Consider the following 12,688-nt stretch of genomic DNA (forward strand, 5'->3'; position numbering starts at 1 on the left):
CAGATACGGGAAGATTAAAAATACCACCAAACGAATTTAATCAACTCTATTCCAAGATATCTTAGAACCAAGCTTTCACGAGTGAAAGATATAAGAGAAGGGGAAAAAAATTGAGAAAGATTCTGACAACTGCAAAGTGAAAAGAAACAAAAAACATAGGTTATCCCAACTTGCCCAACAGCAGACTTCTTGGCAGATACCTAATAAGCCAAGAGAGGATGGCATAAGATTTTCACATTGCTGATGCTAAAAAAAAAAAAAAAAACAACTTTCAACAGAGAATATACTGTACCTAGCAAACCTACACTTTACGCACGAACAAAGGACAATGACATTCTCAGCAAACAAAATCTGAGACTACATCTCCACCAGACCTGTTCTACAAGAAATGCTGAAGGAAGTCCTTCAAATTGAAAGCAATGTTAATGAGTAAAAAGAAAGCAGAATAAAAGGGGAGAAGATTTTTACTAGCTATGTATCAGACAATGGCCTCATATATAAAATATATTTGGAACTCAAAAAATTAACTCCCACAAAAAATAAACCCTCAAAGAAACAACAACCCAATGAATAAATGATGTAAAGGCTTAAAAAGAGACTTCTCAGAAGAAGTAAGAATGGCCAGTAGACATGTTAAGAAAGTTCAACTCTCTGGCCATAAAGAAATGCAAAGCAAAACAACACTGAGATTCCACCTCACCCCAGTTAGGATGGCCATTATCAAAAACAAACTAACAATAACAAATGCTGGAGGGGATGTGGCCCAAAGGGAATGCTATTATACTGTTGGTGGGAATGTATACTTGTCCAACCACTTTGGAAAGCAGTATGGAGGTTCCTCTAAAGACATAGAGCTTCTCCATGATCCAGTAATTCCAATAGACCACAAACAAGGCCACTCTAAAGCTACCAGCACAATCATGCTTATTGTAGCTTTATCATAGCCAAGATATGGAATTAACCCAGATGCCCCTTAGTGGATGAATGGATCAAGAAAATGTGGTATATAAACACAATGGAACTCTATGCTTCTATTAGAAAGAATGATACTGTACCTTTTTCTTTTTTTTGTCGGTCATAGGACTTGAACTCTGGGCTTGGGCACTGTCCCTGCGTTCTTCAGCTCAAGGCAAGTGCTCCACAGCTTGAGCCACAGTGCTACTTCCAGTCTTCTGGTGGTTAATTGGAGGTAAGAGTCTTACAGACTTTCCTGCTCGGGCTGGCTCTAAACCTTGATCCTCAGATCTCAGCCTCCTGAGTAGCTAGGATTACAAGTGTGAGCCACCAGCACCTGGCATATTTACCATTTTTAAGGAAGTAGAAAGACTTGGAAAAAATTATATTAAGCGAAGTAAGCCAGACCCAAAGGTTGCATGTTTTCCCTCATTTGTTGTAACTAAAAAGTGCCTATAAATCTACAACTGAACACACTGGATGATAAAAGAGAAAAAAAATACAGTTGGACTTTATACAGGACTCTAAACTTTCACACAGTGTGACTGAAGGAGGGTATTCTTAGGAAAGGATCACAAAGGTTCAATAGCTATGGGCATATGATCATATAAAATGATGTTTGTACTGAAATTCAAAAAAGATTTTATGTTAATTTGCTTCTTTTTTCTCCTTTGTCATGTTTTGTTTACTGTACTTTTTGTCTTATATGTAAGTTTATCTGTTTGTGGGAGGTTAAAGGGGACCACAAAAATGGTGGGACAAAGAATGAACAAATGCAACAGCAATATTCATTAGCCACTATGTTGAAAATGAACTATACAGTTTGTGGGGGAGGGGAGTCAGGAGGGAAAAATTGGGAGAAAATGCAGGAAGAGGTGACACTGTTTGAAAAGAAAAATACTCATTACCTGACTTATGTAACTGTAAACCCTTTGTACATCACCTTTACAATAACAATAAAATAATATAAAAAAGAAAGCAGAAAGATATAAAATTCACTATTAAGTGTAATTATACAAACACACTCAACATGGTCTAATATAGGCATGAAGAGTAAACTGTAGTACCAGGCCACAGACCCCCCAAAGACTACCAGGGAGCCATGGCTGATGTAAATGCATGAGAGTCATTTATTACAGCTCCAGTCGGACTCACAACCCTTCCTGATGCAGCAGGTCTGAAATGTGAGCCCCGACCTCTTGTCCACCAGGGTTTTTATTGAGTATGTCATAGGGGGAAAGATGTCTCAAGCTCATTGGTTAGATGTATGATCATTTTCAGTAAGGGCAGGGACTTTTTAGTTTAGTGGTTACAGGATAGGTTAAATCATACATCATTGATTGGATAAGCGGGGCTAACCATTGGAATGCTGAATTATGTCTTATCCTAAATGTTTTCCCATAGAGTTGTGGGGAAAGACTGGTCAGGGAGGCCTGATCCTTTAATAATTCTTACTGTTATCTTGCCTTGGTGCAGGATCTAATATTTACTTTCCAGTAACAGATGAAAAATGTTTTAGTTTTGTCTGAATTACTGCAAATCTTATTTTTGGTCTCTCATAAACCATTCATATCTTTACTATGAAGGCTAAAGGCAAAACATTTTAAAAAATAATCACGATAGGTTAAACAACAAGAAATACAGAAAGATGTTAAAGGGGAAAGTAAAAATTCAAAATGAGGAAAGAATGCAAGACAATTCAGGTTTTCCTTATTTCCTATTCCTTTGTTCCTTTACTTGTTTCGGTTCTTAACTACACTGTCATTTAAATTGCTACTAGTTCAAAATAGACTCAATACAAGCACTCTACCAAGACTGAATCATGAAACAGAAACTGAATAGACCAAAATCAAACAATGAGATTAAATCAGCAATAAAAATCTTCCATTAAAGAGAAGCCAAGACCATATGACTTCACTGCTCAATTCTACAAATAATTTAAAAAGAACTATTTAAAAAGAACTACAAAAGTGGAAAACAATGTAATTCTTCCAAATATATTCTATGACGATAGCACTCACTATCCTGGTATCAAAACTATCTGAGAACCAAATTAAAACAGAGACAATCTGGTACATATATGCAATAGAATATTACTCCATCATGAAAAATGAAATCCTCTCATTTGGGACAATATGCATAGAATTTAAGATGACTATACCAAATAAATTAAGTCAAGCACAGAAAGCAAGCCCTTATGCAGATTCTAACAAAGTTGATCTCACAGAAGTTGAAAGTGGAATAGTGTTATCACAGAGAGCAGGGGTAGGAATAGGGAAAGGTTGATTAACAGGACTCCATTACAGTGAGGATTATTACAGGATCAAGAGGTTCTAATACATGGTGAAATGTACAGACTATACATTTCAGAACGTTAAAAGAGGAATTTTGGAAGTTTTGATTATGCAGAAAAGATAAATCTTTGAGGAGCTAAACATGTTTCATCCGAGTTAAACTATTCAATATGTGCATTATCAAATATTACATGGGCCAACCATTAAGTTGTTCACTAATATAAATAACTTCTATGTTTTTATGTGTCAGGTAAAATTTAAGTAAGCTTAAAATTTTTTTAAAGCAAATGGTTTTGTTTTGTTTGTCTTCAGTATTGGGGAATGAATTCAGGACCTGTGCTTGCTAGTATGTGCTTTACTACTCAAGCCAGGAGTGAGTCCTTTGGTTTTTAGTTTGTTTTTTAGGTAGGATCTCATGCTAACCTTGCCTGGGATGACCTCAGACTACAACACTGTTCTACCTCCAATCCAAAGTAGATGGGATTTCTGGTATGTAACACTATTCCTGGCTTGTTTTTGAGATAAAGTCTTGGTAATTTTTTGTCATGACTAGCTTTTAACTTCGCACTGCTCCTGTCTTTGCTTATAAAGTTACTGAAATTATAAGCATGCATGCCCTGCCATGCCCAGACTGTTCAATGTTAAAGTAAAACTTCCCTTTCTAAATTCAAAAGCTTGAGATTTTAGTTAATCATAGAGAACTGTTTTCAAGAGAGATTTGTGAAAGGAAAGATAGGAGGAAAGAAGGGAGGAGCCAAATAGGAGAAAAAGACAGAAAAAATCTTTCTATGTATTTCTACCCAGCCTTAAAGCAAATTATTTTTCTGCTGAGCAAGAAGCAGTTGTGTAAACACAGACGATGTGGCTGTGACTAGCAAACCTCTTTTTCTTCATGTAAAGAAATGAAAACCAAAGTCAGTTGGATATGCCAGAACTATTAACACTATTCTGCGAGTGGTTAGGGATGGGCCTTTGAGCTTGTGGTTCCAAGTCTTGGGAACATGAAAAGGCCTTATAAGAAGCCTCTTTATATAGACATCTGGGTGCTGGTGGCTGCCTCATACCTTTAATCCTTACTACACAGGAGGCTGAGATCTGAGGATTGTAGCTCAAAGCCGGATTGGGCAGGAAAGACTCTGAAATTAGGTGGAAAGTGTTAGTGTATGCTCACCTTTGGTCCTCAGCTCTACCCAGATCTGGGCCAAAGAGCTGGCTCCTCCCTCTCTCTGCCCAGACCCACCTGAAATCCCATTTACCACACTTTCTTTCTCCTCAGACCCTCCTGCTACCTGGATGGTGATGGAGGCCATATGCTCCCTCTTGGGGAAAATATGGCTCCTCTAACAAACCTTATAATAATCTTTCTCCTGTGCCTGCCTGCCTGCCTCTGCATGGTCCCCTGGTATGGATGTGTCTGATCCTCTTACAGAAAATCTGTGATACTTCTATCTCCAATTAACTACCAACCAACCAACAAACAAATAAACAGGCTGGAAGTGGAGCTATAGCTCTAGTGGCAGAGTGCTAGTCTTCATTAAAACAGCTCAGGGCCCAGACCCTGATTTCAAGAACTAGGACCAGAACTAAAAAACAAACAAACAACAACAACAACAAAAACAAAGAGGCTGGAAACGAAGCACAGACTATAGGAAAGTCTGGATAATCAAAGAGACTAGCTACTAAAGAGGGGAAAGTTATTCTAAGTTACTCATAACACAGAAAATAATCCTAAAATTAGTTTGCTTTATGCTTTGTCCATGCTGGAGAAAGTGGCACAGGGGAATCTGAGTGAAGTTTGATTACTATTTATCATCACTAATCAATAATATTATGGCTTAAAATAATAGGCTACAAGTTCCTGTTGTCAATTTAAAGCTTTTTAATAACTTTTAAAATTAAAATGAAGTGCCCACTTTAGGTTATTTTCTAATAAACATCACAAAGCAAAGAAATCATAAGTTATTGTAGGATAAATTTCTGAAGTGAATTGGAACAAGTTTTCTTAGCATAGTAATTCATACGTTAAGTTATCCACAGCGGCTCATACTAAATGGATTTAAAAAAAATTTCCTTCACATCCCAAGGGAATAAAGAATACTCCATAAGAAGCTTCTTGTTACATTTCCCAATTTAATCAGGAAGACCTTCAGAAACCTTAGGAAAATATCAGCCTTAAGGAAACCTTCAGAAGCAGCTACTTATTCAGTCTGACATACCAGTGTTGACTCAATAAATGATGTTGACTAATAAAAGATAGCAGCTAGGAGTTCATGGTTCGCACCTGTATCCTAGCTACTATGAAGGCTGGAAAATCACAGTTCAAAGTCAGCCCAGGCAGAAAAGCTCTTGAGATTCCATCTCTAATTAGCCAGCAAAAAGTCAAAATGGAGGTGTGGCTCAAGTGATGAGTGCCAACAGTGAATAAGAAGGCCAAGCAAAGAGATGTAAGGCCCTGTGTTCAAGCACTGGTAGTAGAAAGATAGAGAGACATGCGCACACACACGCACACACACACACAGAAAGAAAGAAGGAAAGAAAGAAAGGAAGAAAGAGAGGGAGAGAGAGAAAAAAAGGAAGGAAGGAAGGAAGAAAGAAAGAAAGAGAGAGAAAGAGAGCAAGTGAAAGAAAGCAAGCAGGGAGGGAGGGAGGGAGGAAAAAAGACAGGAAAGGGAAGACAAGAAAAGAGAAAGAAACAGAGAGAGAGAGAGAGAAGGGAAGGGAAAGGAAGGAAAGGGAGAGGAGAGGAAAGGGGGAAGGGCAGAGGGAAAGGAAAAAGGAAAAGGAAAGGAAAAAAAAAGGAAAAGGCAAGGGAAAAAATGAACAGCAGATGAGCAGACAGGACGATTCTTATTATCTGTCACTGTGAGAAGCCATCCCCTCAATGCATGGATGAGAATGTAGATGGACTAGTACAAAATCACTTGTGCTACAAAATCTAAAGCAAGATATTTCAAAAAGGCCAAGATCGTCTTTGTATAGTGCAGTATAAAGCTATAGCATTACCTTTCCCTGAGAATAGATGAAGTCAGTACTAAAAAATTGTTTTGAATGCTGAGAAATTTCTAACTCAAGAACTGAGAAAATTAAACTATACAACGAATTACTTGTATTATAGTATTTGGTGTCTCATAGTGTCATTTAGTGTCACGTATCTCAGAAGTTTGTTAATGGGGAAAAGTTTTTTTTTAATATTTTATTTTAGGCTTAATATACATTTGTAATACATGGGCATTTTCACTGTGATATTTCTATATGGGCATATAGTATACTTTGAAGAAATTCACCCTTCCACCATATTTCCATTCTTCCCCTCCTTCTTCCATACTTTTTCATACAGTGTATAGTGTGTTTTATTATGCTTTATTCATATGTGAATGTCTATATATGAATATATAAGTATATATTTATATATAAATATGTAAATTATATATGTGTATACATATTTTATATATATGTATCACTTTCTGATATTCTTCACAAAAATTAGGGTAACTTTTAATTAAGATCTCATTGATCTACTCATTATTTAACTCATTCCCTAAACTTGAGTTTTAGCGCCCCTAATTCAGAAATCCAAATTGCCTCTAAAAATATGACTTTTTGAGCACCAATATGACACTACAAGTAGGACATTCTATGTCATGAAATTTAGTTTCCTATGTAAAATCATTACAAATATTGTATGAAATTGCTGTCAGGCTAAGAAAATATGAAGTATATATGGAAGATAAATGAATTTCAGATTTTAGACCTATCTCTAAGACTGATCTAGCTATAATATTTTAGTCCTATCTCCAAGATATTTCATTATATCTATGTATATATATTCAGATAGCCAAATAAAATAACCAGAAGCCAGGCATAAGAGTTTAAGCCTGTAATTCTAGATACTCAGAAGGCAGAGAATGAGAGGATCTCAGTTCCAAGGCCAGCCCAAGAAGTCAGTTAGTGAGACCCACATATCAACTACTAAGTTGGGAATGGTGGTGTACATCTGTCATCCTATGACAGCTATGGAGGAGTCATGAATAGAAAACTGTGGCACAGGCAAAAATATGACAATTTATTAAAAATAGCTAAAACATAAAGGCTTGCTGACATGGCTTAACCATGAGGCCCTGAGTTCAAATCTCAGTACCACTTTCCCGCCCCCAAATCAAAAAATATAGGATAAAGGATGCTCAATCAATACTGCTGGAATCCCCCCAAAACCACAAATCTAATCATATTACTTCTCTTCCCAAAACCTTCTAATATTTCTGTAATACTTATGAGAAAAAGTCCAAATTCTACATTACAAAAAATCTTTCATAATCTGATCTTAACCTACTTTCCCAGTTTCTGTTCTTGCTAATTATTTTCATTATAATGTGATTTATTACATAAAATCATTTATTCTATACACACCTGTTCTTTTAGCATTAGAGTCTTTCACATATTGTATTGTTTGACTAGAGTATTCTATTCCCTGTCTTTCCTTGTTTTTTAAAAGCTGAGCTCAATTATTGTTTGTTTTATGAAGCCTTTCAGGATTCCATCAGTTGAAGTGTTTGATTCCTTTACATGCCTGCACAGAATTTTGTGTATGTTCTATCTACCTTATAACACTAGACATTTACATCTGTCTGTAACGAATTAGGACCAGAAGTCAAGTGACATCCCCTGTTCAAAACATCAATTCTGGTTCATAATAGAATTAAATAACTATTTACTTGGGCTTCCAATTTTTCAACCATTTGCTAGTCTTTGAAACGATTAAGTATTTTAAAAATTGTCTTACTCAAAATAGTTTGAAATAAGATATTTTTGCTTTGCTGTGCTTATTAATTACTTTAAACAAACAGCACTATGTGAATTGTTCAAATATTTTCATTTAAAGCTTAGTGAAATTTCCTGCAAAACTACTTTTAATTTTGATATATGGAAATACTTACTTCTATGTTTGGCAGAGTTATAGTCACCTGTTCACCTTTGCCAACCTCAAGATCTCCTTCACAAGAAGTGTCAATAGAAGCAGGTTTGAAATCATCTTAAAAAAAAAAAGACACAACAACTGGTGTTTTTTAACAAGCTAAAGCAATAATTGCATATCAAAAGCATGAGCATGCTTCAGATAGCCCAAATCTTTTCCAAATCCAGTACTTAAAATGGTTTAGAAGAATCTTCATTGTAACCCCTGTACAGTATTTTCACAATAAAAAAAGAATCTTCATATAATGAATAAAAAAGGAACTCAATTTATTTCTGTAAGCTTAATTCTGAGGAAAAAAAGGCAACAGTTATACTCTTAAACAGTATTCTTCAAACAATGCTAGGATCCTTTTAGACCAAGATGAACTAGACTAAGATGTTCTACTGCTAAAAGCTAATGTCAGGGATTGTACAACTTGCTGAAAAACTGATATAGGTAGTTTATTTTTGTCAGTCTGTCTCCAAGAAATTTTTAAAAAGTATGATTCTGACTACCATTTGTCTGTTCTCCTAGCAGAACAAAACAAATGTGATACAGCAAGTGTTACTGGGGAAACTAAAAGAAAAAGCCACCTTTTTAGTTTAACAGTTTGAATTCTTCATGGATACGTACTCCGCTAAAGAATGTTAAAGTTTAACCAAATTTGCCTTAAGAAGAACGTAAATTTAATTCTGAATTAAATCATAATTCAAATGATATCATTTAAAATCTATCATCTAGAAGGAATTTAGGGTGCTGAGGTATCACATACTAAAAAGTTTTTAAGTTCTTCTTGGTTTGGAAATCTGTTCACTAATTTCACCATTTATCCATTCTTATTTCCTTCATCTATGTAATTTTTTCAGGTTTACAATAAAATTACTTCATATATTGCTTCTAATTTTGTATTTAACACTTTTTCCATCAATATTTAACATTTCCTGATTATTATGGCTTATCACGTTAATATTTTCATAAAAGAATCCACAATTACTATCATTAATTTCTAATGATTTGAACTAACTCAATTAACTTCAAAACCCTGACTTTCCAATATGTCAAACTGATAAGAGGACTTTAATTGTTAACATAATTTTAACTCTTTTTAATTCATATAAATTCTAGATATTGCTTTACCCTTTATCTTCACTACTTTATGAGGTGAGGGCAAGGGTATTCACTTAGAGAAATGTAGGAAAATTTTCTGTAATCTGTTTATCAGATTATCATTTATTTCATGACAGTAAAAAAGGTTTCACTGAAAAGTTAGGAAATTGACTGTTTATACCTTATCTGGTATAAATTACAAAGCTAGCACTAGCCCCAATCCAAAATTAATTCTAGCCAGGTGTGGGTGGCTCACACCTGTAATCCTAGCTATTCAGGAGGCTGACTTCTGAGGATGAAGATCAAAGCCAGCCCAGGCAGGAAAGTCCAGGAGACTCTTATCTCCAATTAACCACCAGAAAACCGGAAGTGGCACTGTGGCTTGAGCTGAAGAGCTGAGGGACAGTACCCAAGCCAAGAATTCAAGCCCACGACTGACAGAAAAAAACAACAAAACAACAACAACAACAAAAACACAAAAAACTCTTCCACCCAGTGAATTATCTATTGCTAAGCATTTAGTTTATCATTGTTAAAATATCCTATATCCTCTTTACTATGTCAGGCTACTTCATGACAGGTCGGTCTTATTACCAAGCTCTAATACCTGTTTTCTAGTGTTAAAATATATTCATTGGAACTAACATATGAATATTTATTCTTTATCACATAACAAGCATTGTGCTAGGTTGTTTTGCTATCTTAGTCTTCATAAAATTTTAAAATATAGACATTATTATTACTACTTTATACATGCAAAAAGTAGGGCTGAGAGTAGGGAGAATATTTCCAAAATCATATTTTATATATTGAGCATAGGTGGGAGCTAGAAACCAGGATTCAAAACTATATTTGTCTGAAGTTCATAAACAGGAAAAATTGGACCTGTATGGAATGATAGAATATTACTTTCTCTCAAAATGCTTTCTATAAATTAGACCAACTTGCCCTGCAGATTCTTGTGTGTGTGTGTTTGTGTGTGTGTGTGTGTGTGTCGGTAGGGGAACTGAACTCTGGGCCTCGGCGCTGTCCCTGAGCTCTTCAGCTCAAGGCTAGCACCCTACCACTTGAGTCAAATGCCACTTCTGCCTTCTTTCTGCTTATGTGGTGCTGAGGAATTGAACCCCAGGGCCTTGCCTCATGTATGCGAGACAATCACTCTACCACTGAGCTAAATTCCCAGCCAGCCCTGCAGATTTTTTATTCTCTGAATTCTATTTATTTATTATCTTTAGGTAGTTGTGAAAAGGAGTTGCCATTTAACAAAGCAGTTTATGAATGAGCACAATGCATCTTGAGCAATGTCAACTCTGTCAACATTCTCATCCATTCCTCCCCTACACACCTCTTTCCTTACTCTTCTTAATTTTGTAGGATATACATTGGATTGTTGACCAAATTCTCCCCACCCTTTTTTCCTCTTCCACTCCTTTCCCCTTTCCTCTACTCCACCCTGTTCAAGTACCTGCTTCCTGGTGTTTATTTTTTTGAACTTTGATTGCCCCTCAGTGGATGAATGGATTAAGAAAATGTGAGATAGATAGATAGATAGATATAGATAGAGAAGATACATATAGATATAGATTTATACATATACACAGTGTAATTTTACTTTTTTATTGGAAAAATGATATTGTACTATTTGTAAAGAAATGGAAAGACTTGGAAAATTTTTGTTAAGTGAAGTCGGGCCAAGAGACAAAGGATGTACATTTTCCCCTTATATGTGGAAGCTTATAAACTTGTAGATAAATATGTAGAGTAGTATGTATGCAAGTCTCCCATTCTGAATTCTTTTTTTTTTCTTTATTTTTGTTGGTTATGGGGCTTGAACTTAGGGTCTCAGCACTGTCCCTGAGCTTTTTTTTTTTTTTGCTCAAGATTTGAATTCTACCATTTCATGCCACAGCACCACTTCCAGTTTCTAGTAGTTAATTGGAGATAAGAGTCTCAAGGACTTTCCTGCTCCGATTGGCTCCCCCCCCCCCGCCCCCCTCTCTCCTCCCCCCCCCCGCAAACGCCGCCGGCCCCCCCTTCGGGCCCCCCTCCCCTCCCCCCTTCCATTCTCCCCCCCACCCCACCCCCACCCCCGGAGTTGTGGGGCTTGAACTTGTGCTCCAGGCTAGCACTCTAGCACTTGAGCCACAGCGCCTCTTCTGAATTTTGAGTAGTTAACTGGAGATAAGAGTTGCTTGGGGGGCTGGGAAGGTGGCTCAGTGGTAGAGCGCTTGCCTTGCATGCAAGAGGCCTGGGTTCGATTCCTCAGCACCACATAAGCAAAAAGAAAAAAACTGGCGCTGTGGCTCAAGTGGTAGAACGCTAGCCTTGAGCTGAAGAGCTGAGGGACAGCGCCCAGACCCAGAGTTCAGGCCCCACAACCGGATCCCCCCCCCCCAAAAATTTAAAAAAACAAGAGTTGCTTGGGAGTTTTCTGCCTAGGCTGGCTTTGATCTTCAGACAGATCTCAGCCTCCAAGAACCACTGGCACCCGGCCAGCCTCTGAATAGAGGATTACATTGGAAATGAACCTGTTCTCAAGGATAATTATAGGTTTTATTTAAATAAATCTAAGATGAACCATCACGCTTTCTTCAAAAGGAAAACAAAAGACTTGAAAATCTTGTTACTGCCTTGCACAGGACATAGTGTGCATTAAAAATCTAGGCTTATTAATTATTGTGGTAATGAATATTTTTATTGTCAATCTTATAAGATTGTCTAAATCTGACCTTGAAAATATGATTCTTGCATTTTAAGAGCTTTTATAGAGCTAAGGACGACAAGTGATTGTCTATTTTGTCAGCTGAGGCTTCTATTCCCAGCCTCCCAAAAGTAAGTAAATAAATAAAATATAAATAAATCTTTGCAAGCTGGCGCCAGTGGCTCATGCCTGTAATCCTACCTACTCAGGAGGCTGAGGATCACAGAAGTTTGAAGCCAGCCCTGGCAGGAAACTTTGTGAACCTCTTTATCTCCAATAAACTGCTCAAAAAAGCCATAAGTGGTGATGTGGTAGAGTGCTTACCTTGAGTAAAAGAAGCTCAGAGACAGTGCCCCAGGACCAGCAATAAAAAAAAAAAAAATTAAAGAACAACCAAACCCCACAAACCTTCACAATAAAAACCTTTTAAGTAACTGAAAGCTGTTTTTTGTTTATAAATTTAGATCTATTCAAAATTGTATCTGAGTATTTATTAGTGTTTGCCACAGTATTTTACATGAATGTAATTACAAAAGGCAAGATACTTTTAAAAGGCTATATTTCTTTTTTAATGTTTTTTTTATTATTGTGAAAATACTGTACAGAGGGGTTACAATTACATGGGCAAGATAATGAGTACATTTCTTATCAAGCATTGTAGCCTCCTTCTTTGTAAAAGGC

At 36.5% G+C, this 12,688-nt stretch overlaps 1 protein-coding gene across 1 annotated transcript in view; it reads right to left on the reverse strand.

The window, feature by feature from the left end:
• Nucleotides 1–12,688, reverse strand: part of Eaf2 (ELL associated factor 2) — a 33,622-nt gene that overhangs the window by 19,405 nt on the left and 1,529 nt on the right. Inside the window, exon 2 of the mRNA XM_013019498.1 lies at nt 8,183–8,277. Within this exon, the coding sequence (XP_012874952.1) occupies nt 8,183–8,277 (95 nt within the window). The remainder of the gene's footprint in view (nt 1–8,182; nt 8,278–12,688) is intronic.

The sequence above is a fragment of the Dipodomys ordii genome, unplaced genomic scaffold, assembly GCF_000151885.1.
Source record: "Dipodomys ordii isolate 6190 unplaced genomic scaffold, Dord_2.0 Scaffold45, whole genome shotgun sequence".
NCBI classification, from domain to species: Eukaryota; Metazoa; Chordata; class Mammalia; order Rodentia; family Heteromyidae; genus Dipodomys; species Dipodomys ordii.